The 24697-nt window shown below is 37.5% G+C and overlaps 1 protein-coding gene across 10 annotated transcripts in view; it reads left to right on the forward strand.

The window, feature by feature from the left end:
• Positions 1 to 24697, forward strand: part of LOC113101096 (syntaxin-binding protein 5-like) — a 138989-nt gene that overhangs the window by 18292 nt on the left and 96000 nt on the right. For all 10 annotated transcript variants that reach the window (XM_026265566.1, XM_026265569.1, XM_026265563.1 and 7 more), the window contains exon 2: positions 2614 to 2711. In XM_026265566.1, coding sequence (XP_026121351.1) covers positions 2614 to 2711 — 98 coding nt within the window. The remainder of the gene's footprint in view (positions 1 to 2613; positions 2712 to 24697) is intronic.

The following is a 24697-nucleotide window of genomic DNA, read 5'->3' on the forward strand; positions in this document are numbered from 1 at the left end:
GAAGTAACTTTGAGTACACTGCTGTTCTTAATGATATACAGTATGTATGAATATTTATGCAATTATTCCATGTTTCTGGTTCATTGCGTTGTTATGGAAACACACAACATGACTTACATACTGTAGTTTGACTATCATGTTACTTAGTCCTTTTGTGCATTTTGTGCAGATGCAATTCAATGTAACATTTTATTAATGTCTATATATTTTGTTAATCTCATATTGAGTTTGTTAGCCCACTAAAATAGCACTTTAGTTTACTGGTGTTCATTCTCTTTGACCAGCTCAAACAGGTCAATCTCTGATATTATTGATTGTGACTGCATTATTTAAAACAACTATTTTCTTTGTAGATTTTTCTTCAAAAACATTGTTAGCGTGTAGTGTTATTTCTTGTTATTAAAATTGTCATCATGATGCGCAATGTTGCCCTTTTTATTGATTAAACTCATCAGTGACAAGCAATTTGTCAGTAATTTTATTGATAACAAGATTAACACTGGTTGCAGGTGAATTAGCAGAAATAGATTCCCATGTCACCGTTGTGTCCTTGAGCAAAGCACTTAACCCGGTGATGCTCCACGGGGGCCGTCCTTACAGTTAGCTGTCTGCTAATGGCAGATAACGGCATCTCGACTTTGATTTGTGCAAACGTGTAATGTGTGAGAAATTCTAGAGGTTAAATGCAGTGTGATTTACAGAATAAAGCTCGGGGCTCTTAGTCAGAAGGTTGCTGGTTCAAGACCCACATGCAGCAAGCAATTACCATTAGGACCCTGAGTAAGGCATTTAGCCTACCTTACATTCATTTAATATCTTGCTAAATTAAATTAAATTGTATTATTTTATTGTATTTCATTTGGCCATTACTAATTGCTTATTTGTTAATTAATGATACTTTATTTAGGTTATTCATTACTTTTTGTATGTTGATTTTTGTGGTAATATGAATGGATGTTTTGACTATGTTTAAGAGATCATGTAGCAGATGCAGGAAGGCCAGTAAGAAGTGAATAATCTTGTTTTCAAATAAGCAGAAACTAAACCAACTGTTTGGTGTAGAAGTGAAGGAAAAGCTTGATTCTGGCTGGTTTAGTTGGTTCTTGCAATTTTTGTCCATGAATGTGATGGTTGGCCTTGAGGGGCACCATCGTTTTTGCACAGCAAGCGTTGACAGCTGTGTGACCTTCAGCTGAGATGAAGATAGACTGAGTGGGGGAGTGTTGGCTGGGGGGGTAGGGGAGCTTGGTTTTGATGAAGTTGAGCTTGAGTGGTCAGCGAGGTGCCAGAAGGGCATGCTGAGATCTTTGCTGAAATTGTAGACATGGACACATGGAAAAGGAAATGAGATGGAAAGTGGAGTGTTGTCAGCATGGCAGCAGCGTGAAGTGCCATATGATTTAGTGACTCAATCAAGTGATCTGGTGTCATCATCATCTTTGATGATATATGATTATGTGATTGAAATGGTTCAAATCCCAAATGCGTTAAGTAAACTACTGTAAGTAGCAGGGCATAATCTTTTTTATTTTTATTTTTTATTTTACTGACTTAATTTGATCTTTACTTTATGGTGCTATCAACATAATGTCAGACTTTAATAGGAGAAGATTTGTTTTGTTTTTTTTGCAGACAGAGAGCAGTAAAAGTATTGAAGGTATAACATAGGAAGCTGATTGGAAAGAATTGTTTGAAATGAACAGAATGTGGAAACACTTGTGAGATGTGGGACACTTTCAGTACTGTTGCTTATATATCTTATGCCAGGATCCATCATTGCAGCCAGACTGATCAAGTTTGAACTTTGGTTTTGGCTTGACATTTGTAAAAATTAGCCTTTGGTAGGAAATGCTGACATTTTTTGATGAGTAAAATTGGATGCATAAGGTTTCCCCCTTACCTTAAACATGGTAATGCGCAACTTGCAAATTATCATCGTGTGTATCATGCAATTAATAAAAATGTTGCATAAAAATCTGAAATCAATTCCTTAAGTTTGAGAAGAAAATACTTGTAATTTCTGTGTTATATTATTTTATACATTAATAAATGGCTGTAACTCTGTAATAAACAGGCTTTTCCTCGAGCAGCAAATTAACATAAATTAATGATTTCTGAAGGATCATCTGAAATTTAATACTGGGATAATGGCTTCTGAAAATTCAGCTTTGTCATCACAGGAATTAATCACATTTAAAAGTATATTAAAATAGACAACAGTTACTTTAAAAATAATTCAAATGTATTTTATCATTTTTAATGCAGTCTTGGAAAGCATGGGAGGCTTCTTTCAAAAACATAAAAAAAATCCTACTGACCTCAAACTTTTGAACAGCCAATTTTTATGCCAAACCAATATAATATTGCAGAATATATCTTGTAGGAGATGGGAAGGAGCGGGTGGCTGCACAGTGAGCAGCAGATGCTGAAGTACTGTTTCATGTGAGCAGTTCTCAGGAGAGTAGCAGGGGGTGCAGGCAGGCCGTAGGCTGTGTCACTATTATGTGGGAATGAATGACTAAAGTTGCCTAGAGTACTTTGTTCTTAATGTAGCACAGCATGTTTTCTTTTCTTTCTTTTTTTCATGTTTTCTGTGTTTTCCTTTCTCTGTAGACGGTGCGTCATGGATTTCCCTATCAGCCCACAGCTCTGGCATTTGACCCGGTGCAAAAGATCCTTGCCATTGGCACTCGTTCTGGAGGAGTACGGCTGTATCCTTTTTTCCCCCCAATGCTGTTTGCTCCACAGTGTAAATTCAAGACTTTTTGAAGGACTTTTGGGTTTTGGGAAGGCTACCATCTGAGGTAAGGTATAATGCTGTCATGTTTCCCCACTACTTCCTATGCCATAGAGGGGTGTAAGACCATTTGACTGTCTCCCAGAGGAATCTCTGCACAATGTTACTAATGCATAAATACTGAGAATGATGACTGAAAGAAAAATAGAGAGAGAGAGAGAGAGAGACTCAGTTCCAACATATAGAATTGAATAAATAATGGCTAAACATGAGTATTGGCCTCTAACAGAAACCCATATTAGCACTAGCTTAGCATTTTTTTTCTGTGATTTCTTTGGCAGCATTATTGAACAGTCCCAAATGGAATCTGTGTCTGCAAAAGTCCACAGCAAATGAATTATTAAGTCAAATCAGTGTTCTTGCCCTACCAGTAAGCCTACAATAATGTTTTAATTTCAGAGATGTCTGATTCGATTTGTGGGGAAATTAGCCGGCTTCTGCCTCATGTGCTTACTTTAAATCATTTCTGTTGACAATGGAAGTTGTGAAGAGCAGTACTGAAGCACTTTTGAAGTTAAATTAAAATGCAAAACATAGAAAATGCAAAGTCAGCAGATTCTATCTTGACCTTATAAAAAATATTACCTCAAATACAGATACAATGAATATCAATTCACAAAAGAGAGAGAGAGAAAGCTCATAATTTAGAAGAGAATTTAGAAGTGAAAATGCGTCATCTGATTTGTGGTGTGCGACATTTATTTTCTCAGCTGAATGAATAAATTAATGACGTTCCTTTTAACTCAATACCAGCGCTTGTACAGCTCAAGTGTCTGGAGCATTTTATGATTTGGAAACATTGCCTTTTTGGTTTGTCCTCAATGATCATGATATTTGTTTGGTTTATCACAAGAGGTTTCCTTGCAATATTGAGGAAACAAAGTCTGTGTGCAGAAAGTCAAACAAGCAGGAAGTAGAGAGAAGAAATGCCCAGAAATCATGTGGCAGACAGATGAAATAATGAATGGAGGGAGGGAAAGAGAAATAGTGGGCCATTTTTGCATCACAATGAATTAGCTGTGTGCTGATTGAGGACCTGCCATTACTGTAGATAACTATAGACTGTGTTACTTAAGTGTGGAAAGCATGACTTTCGCTGTCTCTGTCTCTCTCTCTCTCTCTCTCTCCTCCAGATACTTTTTTTCACTGCTGTTTTTGTCTGTCTTTCTCTCTATCCTTCCATTTCCATATGTATTACATGCTAATGAGACATGAAAAGAAGGGGCTTTGACTCTGTTGGGATGTCTTTTCTGTGTCAGCTGACAGTTTTTGGCATGGACTATTGTGAAGAACTCACTGTGTGCACAAATTTTAGTTAATTTTTTTTATTTTGTTGAATGAGATACACTGAAAGGAGTACTGTATGCCTAGGCCTTTTATTAGTTTTAAAATCAGAAAGGTTCAACAAGCATATATGGGTGTTTGAGAGCACACATTCTTTTGTTTAGGGATGCACATTATGTTTGGTACTATACTATATATACTGGAATATATATATATATATATATATATATATATATATATATATATATATATATATATATATATATATATACTGGAATCCACACACTATCTTTCAAAAGCTCAAAAGACAAAATACTATAAAATTCCTATAATTTGGATATACAGTTTATTATTTTTCCGATTGCTTATTGATTATGTTTGTTTCAGATTAAATGTGCAATATTGCTAACTTTCCTTTCTTATGCCTGACTCTTTCTCTCTCTCTCTCTCTGATTCTGGGCAGAATGGTATATTTAGTTCTTGTTCAGAGCTCTGTATTGATTGAGAGAGCCCAAAGTTAAACACTGCACTATTGATTATCAACCTTTCTGTGCACTCACTGCATACACTGTCTGCAAATCATTTTTATAGGAGAATACTTAATGTGTGTGTGGGCATGTTTTTGTGACATATCAGGACACAACTGTGTATAATGACATGTGTATGACACAGGATTACAAGGAGAGGGTGACTTATGAGGTCATAACCCATGTCCCCATTTTTCAAAACGCTTATAAATCATACAGAATGAGGATTTTTTTGAGAAAGTAAAAATGCACAAAGTTTCCTGTGAGGGTTAGGGTTAGGGGTAGGGTTGGTGAAGGGCGATAGAATATACAGTTTCTACATTATAAAAACCATTACGCCTATGGGATGTCCCCACTTTTCACAAAAACAAACATGTGTGTGTGTGTGTGTGTGTGTCTGTGAGTTTGCATTTGTTCTTATTTTATAAAGATTAGTAAAAATTAAAGTAGCATCTCTCTTTATAGTTTATGAAAGAAGGCAGCTGACAGGAATAAAACATACGCTTGCATTATGTACTGTATATAAAACTAGACACAATGCTGAAGTAAGCAAGGAGCACATCATACTAACCAGGTTTGTTGATGTCATCTATGTGTGTGTGTGAGCCCTGTGTGTGGGCGTGTGCGCGAGTGTGTGTGTGTGTGTGTGTGTGTGTTTTGATGCAGATCTTGGCAGGGTGGCAGTATGCAGGGCTGAGACTGGTGTGGCATTCACTTCACTGCAGTCAGCTAACTGCACAATCTCCATGAATGAATAGAAAGAATCCATCTCGTACCAAATTAATAAAGTCATTCATTCTGATATCATGGATAGGAAACAGTTTTATAGAATTATGTATATATATATATATATATATATATATATATATATATATATATATATATATATATATATATATATATATATATATATAGATAGATAGATAGATAGATAGATAGATAGATAAAATAAATAAATAAATAAAAAATCTGTTTTGAGAAAATAATATAAATTTATGTGCAAAATTTGACCTCTGACTGACAGCAAGCAATACTGACAAAATGTAATTGTCATGTTGATATAACAGTCTATATAAAGTCTTGACAGATTATGCTGGCAGCTTGTGTGTGTATGAAGGTGGTAATAAAATGGATATATTTCAGTTAAACAGCAAAAAGATCTTTCCAAAATCTTCAAAATGGCACAATTACAGGACAGTACTCAACATTTGTTTCTGTTTGTGAGTAGGAGTAGCATATTCAGTGTTATTTAGAAAAGTTGCACTTTGGATTGTGTTTGTAAAAAAGCATTTTACACAGTAAAACAGTAAAAGTGTAAAAAGTTTTAGTTTCGGGTCAGTATGATTTTATATGTTTTTTAAAAGAAGTATTTTATGCTTACCAAGGCTCTGTTGTTGGATCAAAAACAGAATAAAACTTAAATACTGTGAAATATTATTAAAATGTTAAATGTAAAAAAAAAAAAAAAAAAATGCTTATGGGAGGACCAGGACAACCGCCCTCCCAATTTGAACACTGCACTTGTGTTTCTATTGCCAGCCTACTTGGACAGTATCCTCTCTTCACTTTCTGCTAAGATAAGTACTACTTCACACAAAAAAGCAGCCCTTAGTGCACTCGTGCCACAGAGGACAAAAACACCAGAGATGAAAGACACACATGCTCAAAGCTGTAGATTTGAAAGACCAGTGTTTGGAAGGGAGTCAACTGTCACTCTCAATCATGCACCAGTCCGATTTTATCACAATTGAAAATAATTTAGTATGCAATGCAAGTGAATTAAAATGGACCGCTACAGGGTTGCTGTTAGAGAACTCATGAGTCATGCAGGTGATGCTGAACTTCGTGAACTTAGTGGTGTTAACTGAAGGATTAATAGCATCGTGCAATAAAATCCATAACTGAGTTACCCAGATATCTACATTAGGCTATATCACAGCACGTAAATAAACATCAGACAAATAGTTACAGTATATACAAATCTACTTTAAATATTTAAGAGACCCTCCCCCCAACTCCCCCCAAAATATACTTGGGGCGTCTTTGTTCAATAAAACTATAATATTTAAAATTACGTTTAGATTGCTGTATTAAATTGTACATTATATATTACAGCATTGCTCATTATAATTAATCACACACGATTCTGTTGAGCTTAAAAATCAGAGGCGTTCAGATCAGTCATTGCTGAGACCCCAGAGTTTTGTTCAGACTGAAACTCATGAATTCCCTCAGCATATGCAACAAAGTGCAGATGTACGTGCGATGTAAGAAAAAGATTCATCTATCATACAGGGTATGGACAGTTTCATTGATTATAGGCAAAAAATGTACATAAAGGGTGAAAATCATTTTAAACTTGTTTGAAAAGATTCATTTCTGTCACTGCTGTGAACTGACCACCACACAGAGTGGGAGGGTGGGCGTCTGGTTAGGGGGACCCCCCAAGTGCTTTGACACAATTTAAACACCGCGAGTGTGTGTAAGTGTGTACATGTGAAGAGGTAATAGAATTCTCCTCTGTGATAAGCTGTCGATTCTCATCAAAGCGGACTAGTGGAAAGAGAGAGAGAGAGAGAGGAATTGGTATGGGAGTGATGATGAATTTTGGTGAGATGGCAAAAGCAGGGGTGGGTGGAGTCATGTCACCTTCTGCATCATTTTTTCCCCCTCTTTCTGTTTCATTTTTATTGGAGCGGGGAAAGAGGGTGTGAAAGAGCAGGAACTGTTTCCATTATCAGGCAGGGCACGTTTAGAGTTCACTGCAGCCTCTGTCTAGTTAATGTCGGAATGATGGGCGAAGCGCACACATGCACTCACACGATCTTCCAAACACATCTAACGCAGTCACACAGAAACATGTACAAACACCAAGGCAATGACAGATGTCTTGTGCGTGTGGTCAGAGTGACAGTGAATAATGCTGAGATCTTAGCACTGACGCTGATAGTAAGCACGCTGCTGCCATCTTTCCTGCTGACAATATGTCACCCCTCTTTACAGCCTCTATTAATATTTATAACATCTTTGCGCCAATTCTATCATGCTGATTTTTTAAATTCTCTCTCTCTTTTTGGCAGTTGCATTTTGATCAATTTGATTTTAACATTAAATTTGTACTTAATAAAGTTCATACATATACGATAATATTGCTTTAAAAAAAAATAAAAAAAAAATAAAAATCATGGTTTCCAGAAAAATATTAAGCAACACAACTCTTTTCAACTCCGATAATAATAATAAGTGCTTCTTAAGCACCACATCATCATATTACAATGAAGTTGGAAATAATGGACAGTGAAAATTCTGCTTTATATATATATATATATATATATATATATATATATATATATATATATATATATATATATATATATATATATAATATAAAGTTCCACTAGTTCCACTTTAGCACAATCAAATAATAAAAGATAATTAAAAGCATAATAAAACTTAAGTATGTTTTTAGCTGGACTTCAGCACTACTTACACACAATTAAAGTGCATTAAGAACAACATTAGTTGTTCCAGTTTAGCATACTTTAAGTATACCAGTTTATTATAGTAAAAGTATAGTTGCAAGGTATTTTTATAAAGTAAATAAATATGTAAATGCATTTGTAGTATCCTTAGTATGAAATAAATGTATTTCAAATTATTTTTGTATGTTTTTCTCTAGAGATCAAAGGAATAAATACAATTTTAATGAGAGACTTGAATGGTGCAGACTTTCTCGAATGATATTGTATCTGGTTTTAGATTTCTTAATGTAACAAAAAGTGAACTGCTTGGTCGATTTATAGTCTCTTCCCTTTTTAGTCTGTGAATCTTAGCCAGAATAAGCCGTAATGTGGACTAGACTTAATGCTTCTGCATGAAACCCTTAAACACAATGGCCCTGTCCCAAATGGGGCACTTGATGTGTATTTGCAGTCTTGCAGTGGCCTGTGTCTGTGAAGTTTTATGAGACCTTAAGGATCTGATTCCCTTTCATGGCCGCTATGTACCCTCAATGCTCACTTGTGCTGAGCCTGCACTGATGCAGACTACTACCTAACAGTCTGTCCAGCATTACTTAGAGGAGGGACACAAGAGCAGCATTTGGGACAGGGTCGGCCTGACTGTATATGGATACATATATGAACAGCTTCAGAGATTTTGGCACCACTGACAGGTGCCTGTGATTGTCACATCCAGCTCAGCATTTGGAAATGTCTCACCACTCTTTTTGAGGTCTATACACTGAAGAAACTATCAGTGCAGCATTAGAATAGTGTTTAGGTTTTTTTTTATTTATTTTTTTTAAGTCTAGGTTTTAGGCTTTGTCTCTGCATATATTAGCATGCATCCTGCATCCTTTCTGTCAACTGTGTACGTGTCACTGTCTTTATAGTGTAAGGCTATCTATAGACCTAAGTCGGGGGAGATGGCAAATATATCACTACCCTGACTGAGCTCTGTAGATGGTTAGACATAAAGAAAAGAACACCAATCACAATTCAGATTTCAAGTATCATAACAATGATGTCACCAGCATCATTAGTATTCATCCTGTTAGCAAATCTCAGTGTTGTGGACTCAGAAAACTTTGCATAGGCATATGCCCACAATTACGGCACACACACACACACACACACAGCGAGGCACTCGTGCAGGGAGCTAAATTACATTTGATTTAAACTGATTTTGAACGTCGCTAATTAAATTAATGAACATTTTATGGCTGCAACAGGACATACACACACCTACACACACATTTGTCTTTCTATCATGGCATATGGACTTCTGTTGTTTTATACTGAGACAATATATTGTTTTTCTGTCCCTTAACTTACATAGAAACCTTTCTGCATGTTTACATTTTCATTAAAACTTCATTTAGTATGTTTATTAAGTCATTTCCTCTTGGGCCCATTGGCTGCTGCATACAGTGAAGGTGATTTCTGGTTTTACTGTCCATCTGGGAACATTTGGTCCTCACAATGTAAGCACATATTTTTCTATATATAGTTATGGATATTTTTCTTCTAGTTATGAATATAGTTAAAGGTCACAGAGATATTCAAAGCAGTGCAGTAGAAAGGTCAATCATGTGTGTTTAACGTGTGTGTGTGCGCTTGAGAGCTTTAATTTATTTACTTTAATTAAGATAATATTTGGATTATGTTTATGTGTCCTTGAGGCTTCTGTCCTTTCAGGCTTCAGTTAAGCAGCATACAAATCGGTTTGCTGTATTATGTGTTATGTTCTTGCATTTCTGTTTATGTGTGTGAGTGTTATGATGTTTTTTGTCTTGATGTGCGTGTAATGCATGTGAACTGCCTCCTTGAGCAGTTCTCGGTTTGATGGAGTGGTCAAGTTTCAGCGGATGTTGATTGGCTGATTATTAGAAGGATGGAGGGAATTTGGGGGTGGGGTGGCAGCGAGGCAAGGATGCAAAAGAGAGATAAATGGCGTTATTTGTTCATTGTGTGGAAATGATTGCAATTAGTGTAACTGAAAGAAAGGCCTATGGGCTTGATGAATGTGGAGGTGGAGAGGTTCAAGAGCAGATCAAAAGAATGATGGAGAAAAAGAATTGACTGATTGACTGGCACACAAGCAAAACAAAGGACAGGCACAGGCACAGCTCTCAGGGGTAGTCACACTGAGGCGAACATTCCTGCACTCATACAAACAGAATAAAGCTTCTTCTGTGGTTAATTGTAGCAACTAGATCTTCTGATCAAGAAATATTTTTATACTGTTTAGTGTGGAGGCTGCAGAAAAAAACTTAAAATTAATACATATATAATTTTTATAAAATTGTTAATAAGTCACATTAATATTATAAATATATTAAAACATTCCAAAATACAAACAAACTTACATAAGTTAAATTAAAATACCAGAATTATTGTTTTCATTGTAGTTAATCAACTGACTTATTTTAACACTTCCAGTTTCAGTAAATAATATATTTTATTTAACATATAATTTTTATAGTTCTATTAATATTAAATTATATAAGGGGACTTTTACAATTATGTTGGACGGGATGGGGTACCTTCAAGTCAAAAAGGTTGGGAACATGCTTTAGGGTTGTAATAGTGGATGACCAATATATTTGCCTGTTTTTTTTTTTTTTTTTTTTACATCAGCTGGTAAGTAATGAAGGATGGAATTTTATTTTAACAGTGGATAAAGCTGGTATACTGATTTACTTTTTTAAAGTTATTGCTATTATTATTATTATTATTATTACAAATGTTACATTTTTTGGTTTTGCTTTTTGTTTTTTCTCCAGGTCCAGTGTATTGGTTTCTGGGTACTTTATAGCAATACTTCACCCAGAAATGATAATTATATAATTAATTAATTAATGAGTCATGATGATGAGTAATTAATGACAGAAATGTCATTTTTGGGTGAACTATCCCTTTAAAGCACCACCACATAGATGGTTTATTGAAGAACTAAATAAAAAGTTCAATAAATCTTATAAAGGTTCTCCTAAGGTGTATTTAGACTGTAAAACCTTTTAGTTTAGTGAGATCTTTTTTTGTAGTGCATGAGCACAAACCACTTTTATATAACTTTTATTAGAAAGAGTAGCTGATAACCAAATTAAATTGTAATTTTTTTAGGTGTACTTTCCCTTTAAGACCTGAAGGAACTCTCTGTCCACACACATACAAAAATGGTCCCATGAGAGTTAGGGACACAGATCACATTACACAGACACATGTGGGCCTGTGCTCAATCGATATCCTCAGGAGTCAGGGCCTCCTTGATTGCCTTTCAAGTGTTCCAAATGAACGCAGCAATGGAAAGGGCAGGATCAAGTGAAGACATGTATGTGTTATTGAATGAATGTTGTTCATCTTCTGGCACTATACTTTTTGTCTCTTTCTTTCTTTCTTTCTTTCTTTCTTTCTTTGCTGATGTGGGTCATCCTGTGCATATAGAGAATTAGAGAAAAAAAACAGAGAGAGAGACTAGACTTGCTTTATTTTTTTTTCTTTGCCACATTTAGTTTTATCAATCTACTCATGAACTCGACCTGTATGACAAGCAGATAGAAAAAGGCTAATGGGAGAATTAGAGAGACAGAAAAGGAGAGGAAGGAGATGGAATAAAGAGAAAGATGGATGAATGGATGAATGAGCAGAACTGATTTGATGGGCCCCTGCACTCACCCACTGCAGCGAGAGGCATGTTGTGTGTGTGTGCGCGCGCGCGCGTGTGTGTGTGTGTGTGCGTGTGTGTGTGTATGCGTGTGCATGTTCAAGTCAGTATATGCAACAGTTGAGCTGAAGCAATGATTCTTCTTCTTCTTTTTTTTTTTTTTTTTGTGTGAACGACTTAGCCCAACAGAAATAGGTGTACAGTAGTTTGGACTAACAGATGTAGATTATACAACTGTAGCTTGTCTTCGTCCAGCATGTATATATGGTAATCTTACTACAATTGGTCTCTGCATTGTATATATTTAGAAATCTTTTAATTTAATCTTTTGAATGTGGATTAACTTGACATGACTGTATTTGTAAATGAATTAATTTGTTATATGGAATGAACAGTTTTATGTTTCTGAAAGATACAAAGTCATTTTTGTGTTACTATAACAATGTTTTAATTCATATTCAGAGACCATACAGCGTACAAATGCACCGATACACAAACGCATATGCATTTACCTGAAAGAAAATGCTAATTTCTGTCATATGTGTTTTCCATTCCCACAGCAGCAGAGCAGCAGGTGGTTATTTTATCTAAAATGAGGGTTGCGGCAACTGAAAAAACCTCCAGCACTAAGCTATTATCCATTGTCCTTTTCTCCATTAACTGTGTTTTTTTTTTCTTTTTTTTTGCCAATCAGTCATCTGTTCTTCTATTATTTTCATCATTATAATTAGTGATTGCCCTTGAATGTGGGACATGCCTGTCATTTAAATATGCTTGGCCTTGTAGATAATGTTAGATTTTGATTCCTGAACTGATTAGTGTTTGGAAAAAATGCTTTAGGGAAAGACTGGTAGATGTTCTGTTGGGACATTCCACAAAGTCTCACTAGCCACCAACGGACAGAAAGAGTGAAAAGAAGAATAAACTGAATCATATTTTATTTATTTTCTAGTATTTTATTTTTTAATAAGCTTTATTGTCTGGTATAAACTTATGATTCTAACATTTAAAGGTGCACTGTAGAATTTCGGCAGCAATAGCAACATTTGAAAAAAATAATAATTATCAAAGTTAATCAACTTTTTATTTATTTTTTAAATTCTATCCTGCCTAGGCCCATTGGTTAAGCCAAATGTTGACATGTGAGAACCCTCAATCAATCTAAGAAATGCTTTCAAAATGCCACAGAGCCACAGTGTTTTACTGTCTTCTCAAAGTCAGCCTTCACAGGTCCTAGTCGTCTCTGCATAATATTACTGGGGTAAGAGAAATATTGTAATGTCAAAGAAAATAACACACTTAACCTTTACATAACAATAGTGCATGCCATCATTATATTCAGCATTAAAACTGTTACTGAATGTTGCTGTTTGTTTTTCTGACCGTATTCACCGTTTCACCTCTTTCTGTTTGAACTGACATAAATGAAGCAAATTCCTGAGGCTGCAGCTTTACAATCTCCTGATAGCTTTACGTAAGACACATCTCTCACATTTAGAACACAGGTCAGCGTGTGTATGTGTGTGTGTGGGGGAGTGTGGGTGTATGAGTATGTTTAAATCAAGATTATTCACCAGCCCACATTATGACTCACCACTTGTCATCCGACCAGCTCATGTTCCACAAAGAGAAGAGAGAGTAGATCCCAGATCCTCTCTAAGTATATGTTATATAGTTTACTGTACTGGTCCTCAACTGGTTTTGCAGACTTTAACTCCAGATTTAACACTGGACATCATCATATTTGTGCTTGTTGAGTTGTGATTCTAAATTTAATATAGCCTGTAGTTTCTTTTACCCTAGATATTTTTCATTCATGGTTGTTAAGACAGGTTATGAAAATTTTGCCATTTGCCAAACTTAGTTATAGCTTCAACAAAGTAACAGATGAGCCAAAACTAAAGAGTCTAGGAATGGATAGCCTTTAGCATTGGGGATTTTAATTAATCTCAATGACTCAATGTTATTTACATCCGTTTACTAAGACAACTCTATTCCTGAATCCATGAGTGACTCTCACAGATCACACAAGTAGTCTGCTTTTCTTATGGATGACTCATTGAATAGTTTGCTTGACCATTTTTTTTTGATATAGCGAATCATTCAAAGCGTGTTTTCCATTCATTTCAATTTTTAATCTGAAAATCTGAATGAATTGTTCATAAACAACTTGTCTTTGCTTATAGCTTAAAAAGAGATGCCTTGTTGATTCAGTTCATTCACAAACAAGATACCTTGTTTGTTCAATTAGTTAATTTAAATTTTTCAATTCAAAATATCAATGCAGGACAGTGAATGAGTAAAATGCTCAAAACACTGAAAAACACATTGTAGCTTTAAATTATTTAGAATTTCCATAAACGAACCCAAAGGCTTCAACTTTTGATGTGTTGATGTATATATAATGATTTAAATCATTCCTGAACTGATGTCAGCTGCAGACAAAACCACCGATGATGGTAATTGGGTTTGTTTTCAATGGCATCGACATGATGATTGCTGCGTTCTCTCTTTTTGCTGTCAAAACCTTTGAGCATTTATGGACGCATTTGTGTGTGTGAGCGTGTAGGCGAGTGTGTGTTTGTGTGAATTCCGCAGAGTACTGCACATTTTCATGGGCTGATTTTTTGTGTTTATGTATTGGCTACATTATGAAAATGTGTTTGCCAATCCTGTAAATGGATGGAAGTGAAAACAGAGGGATTGAAAAGCAGAAATGGCCACAGATGAGTAAAAGCTTAGATGTGTGTGCCCTCTGAGAGCAGCTCAGAGAAAACAACCATATAGAGCCATTGGCCCAACCCTCCTGTTTGCTGTCTGCTTGACAGACATTTGATTGTGTGCTTTTAATAAGTAATGTATACATCTAAATGTCCAGACTGTGGCTTAGACTGACATTTACTCAGGCATAGCTTAAAAGCTATTCTCAATATATCTTTTAGATTCTGATAAAAAATAACAGTAAGGACATCCATAATGTTACAAAATATTCTTATTTAAAATAAATATTTTCTATTATTCTATTCTATTCTATTCTATTCTATTCTATTATATTATATTATATTATATTATATTCAAGCCACCAAATACAAAAAAAAAAATATATATAATTTTTTTAATGAAATCTAAAGCATCACGTGACTGTGAATTTGGAATAATGGCTGCCAAAAAAAAATCAGCTATGCCATCACAGGAATAAATTTGAATAAATGTAAAAATATTTCACAAAGGAAAAGAGTTCCTTTAATTTGCAATAATACTTCATAATGTTGCTTTATCGATTAAATAATTGCAGTCTGGATGAAGATAAGATTTTGTTCAAAGACATTAAAAAAGCTAAAAAAGGTAGTGTATTTAAGACTTTTTTAGTATTTGTTAAAAAAGCAATATAGAGATGATATAGGGGGTGTGATTCTTTTGTAAGACATTTTCTGTTTTCAAAGCTGAATTGATAATAGTTATTTATATTCAACATTAATCTAAATTCAGTCTCAACTGTTTATTCCTTTATTTATTTAATTTAAGTTTTTTTTATTAATTCATTCATTTATTTATTTATTTATTTTTTTTTTTGGTTAGCTGTGCTTAACTGTGCTATGAAACATTCTTCTTGTCTCAGTCTTTTAATATTCTGTATCTAACATTAACACTATTTTGGCACAATTTCACAGACCAATAATTTATAATCAACCAAGCAATAACAATAATCAATAATGTAGCGACGTAAAGCACTGACATGGAAGTCACTTTCAAACCAAGCAGCTTTATGCTGGTCAGAGTTGTGAATTTGCACGACCAACTTGAACATGAACGGAATCTGCATAGGGGACATTTTTTTTTATCCTTTCGCGATTCCTATTGACATAAATTTTTCGCCAGCAAAATTTGACAGAGCAACAGTAAATGTCACCTCTTTTATCAGGGGGCATTTTACAAGCACAGTTTCTGTATATAACTACCTTAGTGCACACACGCACACAAACACACACACACACACCCTCCCTATTTGTGTAACCGAGCAGATTTGTGTGAAACATTCAAGGGTGTGTGCTTGCTTGTGCATTGATGATAGAGGACTCTTACGATGCCCCTGATGCTGTAAAAGCATTTGGGCTACAAAATCAATATCTCAATAGTGGAGAGAGAGAGAGAGAGAGAGAGAGAGAGAGAGAGAGAGAGACAGAGGGCAGTGAAGGGGTAATATGGAGGGACCTGCCAACTAGCTGCAGCAATGTGAGTATGTGTGAAAGAGAGAGAATCAGAGAGAGAGACAGGGAATTGGTAGGATGCTGTATTAGCTGCACTTTATTCTTTGGAGCAGAAAATGTAGGCAGGGGCCTGTTTGCCTCCTGCAGGGAATTATCCACATAAAACACAAGACCTTCAGCACTGTGTGCGAATGATAGACAGTTATAGGCAAAAAGGACAGCAGACCTCTGCATAACCTTACGCGCAGCCCTGTGCAAGAAATATTCACGAGCAATTCATTGAAAAGCATGCTGTACTAGACTAATCCCAGCATTAGAGGAATATAGAGGGACATCACAGAGCCAGAGAGATTACAGGAGCTCGATAAACTAGGTGTGGGATTTAAGGCTATTAGAATGTACTTGGCATTTGAGCTCATAGCGGCAGCATTCAGCCTCGACTTATTCGATCGTCTTGCGGTCCGTAACATCTCAGGTAATGGCACAGAGCTGTTGACCACAATGCTGAATCACTGTCAGTGCAGGAAGACACTGTATCTGTCAGCTGAGTGCCATGGTCTTGCTTTACCTCCTGCTGTTGGCACATGAGGAGAACATAATTAGTGCTGTTGGATACAATTTAAAGCAGCACTGCACCCATAATAGCACATGAGTTGTAAAGACTACTTGTTGTTTAGACTGCACAGTGTACAGTAATTGTTCTTTTTACATTTTTCTAAGGAAAAATTTAATCCCCCCCGCTTGCGATTTCATTAAGAGCTGAAGTACACTTTACAGGGGGAGAGATCTCACGAGGACCATACGAGACTGTTCCGGCTCTTAGAATATTCCACTAGCTCCCCGAACGACACGCTCTGAGCATTTTACGATTCCAGTTTAAACATTTTGTGCAGAGCGTCTTCGTCCGAAGATGGTCCTCGAACAGATTTCACTGCCTTTGTGGAGTGTACTGGCGTGAAACGGATCCGCGCTCACCTTCAGTTCTAAGGAGGATCTCACCAGTACCACTCCACAGTACCACTAAAAAAATATGAATGGTTTGTTTTTTGACAAAGGCACTTTTGAGTACATTTTCAACATGCTACCTTCTACAGTATCTCTGTAAATTGTTACACCCCTACTTTCATGAGGCAGTTTGCCATTTTAGACAGACCTTTGCCACAATATACTGTCGTCATATAGAAATCAGCAGGCTGATTTTTTTTTTTTTTTAAATATCTATTTTTGTATTTACTAAAAGAAAGATTGTTCTGTTGTTTTAGAAAGACATGAGGATGAGTAAATATTGACAGAATGTACATTTCTCAATTATAAACTCTTCCTTTGACAATGATGAATGACTTTGAATACTGTTATTATTGTGTATTCATGTCAAAATGTGACACAATGTGTCTCAACCTGTGCCTGTCATTCAGTGCTTTGAAAGTCTATAGTTTTACATAAACACTCATTCCATGTCCCACACACCTAACAAAACCGCAAAGACAATAAGATGGAGTCACTTGAGAAATATATTACAGGAAGAAGTAATTAATTAGTGATTTAACATAACAGAAACAATGCAATGACACAGATGATTGTCTGATATCGTCTCTTTGGGGTCGATGCAATACAATCTCATTTCATGTGAGATTAAGTTTTTCATTTTACAGATGAATGCTCTGTTGTGTTATTATGTGTTGTCAAATGCCATTCATCATTATAAAGGAAATGAAGTGATTTATGAAAAAAGAGGTTTGTTACATATTGAATATTCAAGTATTGTTTGGGTTGCTTTTAGTATGCATATCAGATGGCCTCACATTAATATTTGCTGTGTCGTAATATTCAGCTCAGCTGAGTACATTCAACAAAACCTCTGGTTATTTTCAGATGAGTGTGTGTGTGTGTGTGTGTGTGTGTGTGTGTGTGTGTGCATGTGTGTTTGAGAGAGAGAGAGAGAGAGAGAGAGAGAGAGAGAGAGAGAGAGAGAGAGAGAGAAAGATCAGGGGAAAGAGAGAAGGAAAAGAAAAAGGAGACAGAAAGATGCATATTCATGGGTCCCACTTCATACTGTCCCTAATACCCTTTGTAGTTACAAAGTAACTACATGTGTACTTAGTAAGTAGACTTTGGTAGATAGTATCTAAAGCTGTAATATTTATGTAACTACACACATGTAACAACACTCCGAATGGTTTGTGTTAGTAAAAATGTGCAACAGTACATAAATAACTACATTTTGTAACAAAAATATGTATAAGAGTAAATGGAACCATTTGATACAGGGGTGAAGATGGGATCCGGGATGGAGATGGATAGGTTTAGTGGTGAAAATGGGATCCAGGGGGAGGAGATTGGTATATTTATGGGTGGAAATGGGATCCAGGGGGTGGAGATGGGTATGTTTAGGGTGGACATGGGATCCAGGGAGTGGGGATGGGTAGGTTTAGGGGTTGACATGGGATGCCAGGGGGTGGGGATGGGTAGGTTTAGGGGTTGACATGGGATCCATGGGGTGGAGTTGGGTAGGTTTAGGAGTTGACATGGGATCCAGAGAGTGGGGATGGGTAGGTTTAGTTGTTGCCATGCGATCCAGGGGTGGGGATGGGTATGGGTATGTTTAGGGGTTGACATGGGATCCAGGGGGTGGAGTTGGGTAGGTTTAGGAGTTGACATGGGATCCAGGGGGTGGGGATGGGTATGTATTAGGGGTTGACATGGGATGTCAGGGGGTGGGGATGGGTAGGTTTAGGGGTTGACATGGGATGCCAGGGGTTGTGGATGGGTAGGTCTAGGGGTTGATATGGGATCCAAGGGGTGGGGATGGTTATGTTTAGGGGTTGACATTGGATCCAGGGGATGGAGATGGGTATGTTTAGGGGTTGACATGGGATCCAGAGGGTGGGGATGGGTAGGTTTAGGAGTTGAAATGGGATCCAGGGCTGGGTATGGTTAGGTTTAGGTGTTGACATGGGATCCAGGGAGTGGGGATAGGTATGTTTAGGGGTTATCATGGGATGCCAAGGGGTGGGGATGGGTAGATTTAATGGTTGGCATGCGATGCCAGGGTGTGGAGTTGGGTAGGTTTAAGGGTTGACATGGGATGCCAGGGGGTGGGGATGAGTAGGTTTAGGGGTTGACATGGATCCATGGTGTGAATTTGGGTAGGTTTAGGGGTTGACATGGGATGCCAGGGGGTGGGGATGAGTAGGTTTAGGGGTATAAAGGGATTCAGGGGTGTGGATGGTTAGGTTTAGGGGTTGACATGGGATCCAGGGATTTTGAATAGGTAGATTTAGGTGTTGTCATGGGATGCCAAGGGGTGGGGATGGGTAGGTTTAAGGGTTGACATGGGATCCATGGGGTGGAGTTTGGTAGGTTTAGGGGTTGACATGGGATGCCAGGGGGAGGGGATGTGTGGGTTTAGAGGTTGACATTGGATCCAAGGGGTGGGGATGGTTATGTTTAGGGGTTGACATTGGATCCAGGTGATGGAGATGGGTATGTTTAGGGGTTGACATGGGGTCCAGAGGGTGGGGATGGGTAGATTTAGGAGTTGAAATGGGATCCAGGGGTGGGGTGGTTAGGTTTAGAGGTTGACATGGGATCCAGGGAGTTTGGATAGGTAGATTTAGGGGTTGTCTTGGGTTGCCAAGGGGTGGGGATGGGTAGGTTTAGGGGTTGACATGGGATCCATGGGGTGGAGTTGGGTAGGTTTAGGGGTTGACATGGGATGCCAGGGGGAGGGGATGAGTAGGTTTAGTCGTTGACATGGGATCCAGGGGGTGGGGATGGGTATGTTTAGGGGTTGACATGGGATCCCGGGGATGGAGATGGGTATGTTTAGGGGTTGACATGGGATCCAGAGTGTGGGGATGGGTAGATTTAGGAGTTGAAAATGGGATCCAGGGCTGGGGTGGTTAGGTTTAGAGGTTGACATGGGATCCAGGGAGTTTGGATAGGTAGATTTAGGGGTTGTCTTGGGTTGCCAAGGGGTGGGGATGGGTAGGTTTAGGGGTTGACATGGGAATCCATGGGGTGGAGTTGGGTAGGTTTAGGGGTTGACATGGGATGCCAGGGGGAGGGGATGAGTAGGTTTAGTCGTTGACATGGGATCCAGGGGGTGGGGATGGGTATGTTTAGGGGGTTGACATGGGATTCAGGGGGTGGAGTTGGGTAGGTTTAGGAGTTGACATGGGATCCAGGGGGTGGGGATGGGTATGTATTAGGGGTTGACATGGGATGTCAGTTGGTGGGGAGGAGTAGTTTTAGGGGTGGACATGGGATCAATGGGGTGGAGATAGGTAGGGTTAGGGTTAGGCAGGAGTTGGGTCTTGAGTTGGAGTTGTTGAATCACTGTAAGGAGCCGTTCACATATTGTGCCTAAAAACATGTGGAAAACGCTAGGCGCGCCTCTTTCTCCTTTCTTTCCAAAGCACTCAGGCAGTTGCGCCCCTGAGAGGCGTCTGCCTTTGCTAAGCAAACATGACGTGCTCTCTCCATGAAGATGCGGAAATGGATTTGCAGCACTAAAAATCACTCGCAATAACTCTGCTACTAAATTTATTTTAAAATGGCAATGCATATATAGCTATGATCAGCTGTTCCTTCATCTTGGCTGAGTTTTCAACGTTGTTACGGGAAAGGATGAAGCTGATTTTTTAGTTCTTGTCACATGACCCGCTGTGCGCTCACGGCATTCTTAAAAGTTGAGATGTTTTTAACTCGATACGGTGCGCGCCTGGAAAAAACTTTTTATTTAATATAAGGTTTGACATTCCGGAAACAGACCACAATTTATATGTAAAGCCTAACTTCCTGGCCACGGCTGTGTAACATCAGAGTAATTACATGACAAATCTACTATAAAGTGTTACACTTTCTTCACCAAAAAGTGCTGTTAGTCCTGTTACACATTTCTACTTTACCAAAAAGTGTTGTTGCCAGTGTCTTATTACACGGCTCTGTGGAATGCTTGATTCTGACTGGTCAGTCGCGAATATTCTGAGGTATGTTATAAAGTGACGTGACATGACATTCAGCCAAAGTGCACACACACAGAGCAGTGAACACACGCACACACACTGTGAACACACACCCGGAGCAGTGGGCAGCCATTTATGCTGCAGCACCCGGGGAGCAGTTGGGGGTTCGATGCCTTGCTCAAGGGCACCTAAGTCATGGTATTGAAAGTAGAGAGAGAACTGTACATGCACTCCCCCACCCACAATTCCTGCCGGCCCGGGACTCGAACTCACAACCTTTCGATTGGGAGTCCAACTCTCTAACCATTAGGCCACGACTTCCCCAATTGTACCAAAATGGCAGGATTGTAGCAGAATGGCAGGATTGTAGCAGAATGGCAATATCTGGATTTCAAACTGTAAACGCTAATAACACAGGCTTATCTGGGTAACAGCAGTTGGCGCTGTACTCTTGCTTGAACTATTTTTTTCTTGGTAGAAGCTTTGTGTTTGTTTAGCTTATAAAATATTAAAACTCGATTCAAAATGGTTTACAATTGTTTAATTATGTCATCCTGGTATCACAGACTCGCTCTTGTTTCATACAAACCCAGCTGCTGCCATTTTGCTACAATTGTTTTGTACACTGTAATATATTATAAAAGAACTTACAAACTGGTAAGGTTTAAAACATAAACAAGTCTTAATTATTTTATTGCCTTAATTATTTTGTGGTGAAATGTTGTGTAATACACGATTTGACTGCATAGTTTCCCCATACTTCCCCACAGGGAAGTCGTGGCCTAATGGTTAGAGAGTCGGACTCCCAATCGAAGGGTTGTGAGTTCTAGTCTCGGGCCGGACGGAATTGTGGGTGGGAGGAGTGCATGAACAGCTCTCTCTCCACCTTCAATACCACGACTTAGGTGCCCTTGAGCAAGGCACTGAACCCCCAACTGGGTGCCGCAGCATAAATGGCTGCCCACTGCTCCGGGTGTGTGCTCACAGTGTGTGTGTGTGTGTGTGTTCACTGCTCTGTGTGTGTGCATTTCGGATGGGTTAAATGCAGAGCACAAATTCTGAGTATGGGTCACCATACTTGGCTGAATGTCACTTCACTTCACTTCTTCATTTCTGTTACCTTTTCCCTTAAATGTCAGTTAAGTTTGAATTTGCCGCTTGCTCGTAACTGCATTCTTCACAAAAGCTTTGCGTTCAAATATTTCAACTCAAATCAATATTTCTAATCTAATTATTTACTTATGTGGCAAGTACCTGTGTAATAATCGGGATAATGTACATCCAGCAGATTGTTCTTGCAGAATAAACCCCTTGAGGCTGATACAAGATCCTGATCACCCTTTTGGGGTTTATTCTGCGAGAACAACCGGCTGTATGTACATTATCCCTTACCTGTTACACATTTGTACTTACACATACCATTCAGTGGGTTGTTACATATGTGTAGTTACACATACATTAAGAGCTGTACATGCTATGTACCAATATGTTCTTACACTGTGGTTACATACTATGTACACATCTACTTTCTATGTAAGTACACAGGTACTAGGGACAATATAAAAAAAGGATCTAAATAATAAAATATTATTAATATAATAATATTATATTTACCTTTTATGAAATATACACAGTTGTACTGTATTAAATTAGTATTTTTTATTTTTATTATAATACAAATTTAAATGTGTGTTTTTATGTAGCCAAATGTTTGAATTCAAAACAATGAGATTAATTAAATAGGCACATTACTCTACTAATTTATATTTAATTTTCTTCATATTTTTTTATTTCTTTTCTTATGCTCATTCTTGATCTTTTTAATTTTATACATATTATTTTATTTTCTAAAGGGTCTAATTATATTTATTAAATAAAACAAAATAATAAAAAGTAATACTAATATTGTATTTCAGTGTCATTAATTATGATTGTTGTTGTAATTCTATATTTTAGCATGATTTATGTCACCAGCCATGTAGTATTTTCATGCATTTGTTACTGTGTCTGTTTTCCTTATACTTCTTTTCCATAGTACTTTGGTTGTTGGTTGTCATGGTGATTGAGTTTGCACATGTCTGTCTGTCTGCTCACATTACATCTCTCCATCTCCAGATGTGCACTGACCCTTTGTGTGTGTGTGTGTGTTTATTAGCGTAAGTGATTCTTTGTACAAACAGACGACAGTAGGAGTAGTATCTGCACTTTATGCACTCTTGTTTATGAGTGACTGAACTGGTGAATTTTGATCCAATTAGCAGGAGATTTGTTGAGTCAACCGTTCAAAACAATTGTCCTGATCTGCCGTGTCACTGTGGAATAACAATAACAACAAAGCAATATAGTGTAATGCAAATTATGTATTTATTCAACAGTTGTTCTTTGAACAAGAAGTTAATGATGTTAAAGTAAGCCATACGCATTTTATGTGTTTTTGGCTGAAGCGTTTCTTTAATGAAATGCTTTTTAATCTCTTTCCCTTCTTTTTAGTCTTATACCTCCCTACACTCATTCATTATCTCTCTTTAGGGTTTACACATTTCTCTCTGTCCTTAAGGCATTTCTTGCATATCCTAGAAACCCTTTTCTGCTGGCTTGCAGGGGAAGTAATTGATTTTAGAGCAGATGGAACAAATTGTTCATTTTGAGCATGATTCTCCCACTAGCCCCAAAGAGAGAGAGAGAGAAAGAGAGAGAGAGAGAGAGAGAGAGATAAGGAGTGAATTGAGAAGGAGGAGTGTGAAAAACTCAATTATGTTCACAGCCTCATCTCCGTTCTGCTGACCCTCATCTGCACGTATCATACGAGCCCAGCATCCCATACTGCGGTCGTGCCAGTAGGATCATTATTGAATCGCACATATCCCTGTAGAACTCATCAGATCACTTTCAATTTGGCAAAAGTTCCCTCTTGTTTCTCCCACTCGTCCTGTCATCCTTTCTGGTTTTCCTTTGTCCTTTGTATAGGGTGGAGTGATGGCACCCCACTCAGTCTAATTGCACCCTTTTTCTCTCTGTCCCAAACTGAGTGACACAGTAAGCATGCCCTGAAACCATCACCTCCTGGGATGATCAGCTCTGTGTGTGAGAGAGACAGCAAGATAGTGAGATAGAGAAAATAGTTTTGACATAATACGCTAATGGATTGACAGTGATCTGGAAGGCCTGTGTCTGGGATATGAAGGTGTGCTCACACCAAGAATAGTGCTGGAAAAAGAAGAGAAATGAAAAGAGAGTTAAATAAGGAAACTTAAAAACTTCTGGGAAACATTATTATTTTTATTCATTTTTATTAGTTCTCAATTTTCAGCATGCATATTTTTTGGTTTCTACTTTTCTGTGCTGTGTTCAAGTGCTCATGAACCTGAGAGCAGAGTCACCTTGGCAAAGGGTTGACATGGGAATATATTTAAATCAGTGATGTACGGGTTGATCCAAAATGAGCGGGTGCCTGCGGTTTCCCGCGGTTACGAGTCATCCAAAAATATTTTTAATGATATTCGGGTTGCGGTCGGTTGGGTCGTTTGAAATAAAGATGCCAATTAAACTATTTTATTTTATTTTATTTTATTTTATTTTATTTTATTTTATTTTATCACAACTGAAGTAACAATTATTGTCATTGAAGTTTTTTTTTGTCTTTCTGGAACAAATAATGTTTAACAAGTCATCGCATTATAAAAGTTATGTTTGTTTACAAATGACAAACATTTTAGTCTAAAAAGCAGATAACAGTTTCTTTGTTTA

The sequence above is a fragment of the Carassius auratus genome, unplaced genomic scaffold (genome assembly GCF_003368295.1).
Source record: "Carassius auratus strain Wakin unplaced genomic scaffold, ASM336829v1 scaf_tig00217509, whole genome shotgun sequence".
Taxonomy (NCBI): Eukaryota; Metazoa; Chordata; class Actinopteri; order Cypriniformes; family Cyprinidae; genus Carassius; species Carassius auratus.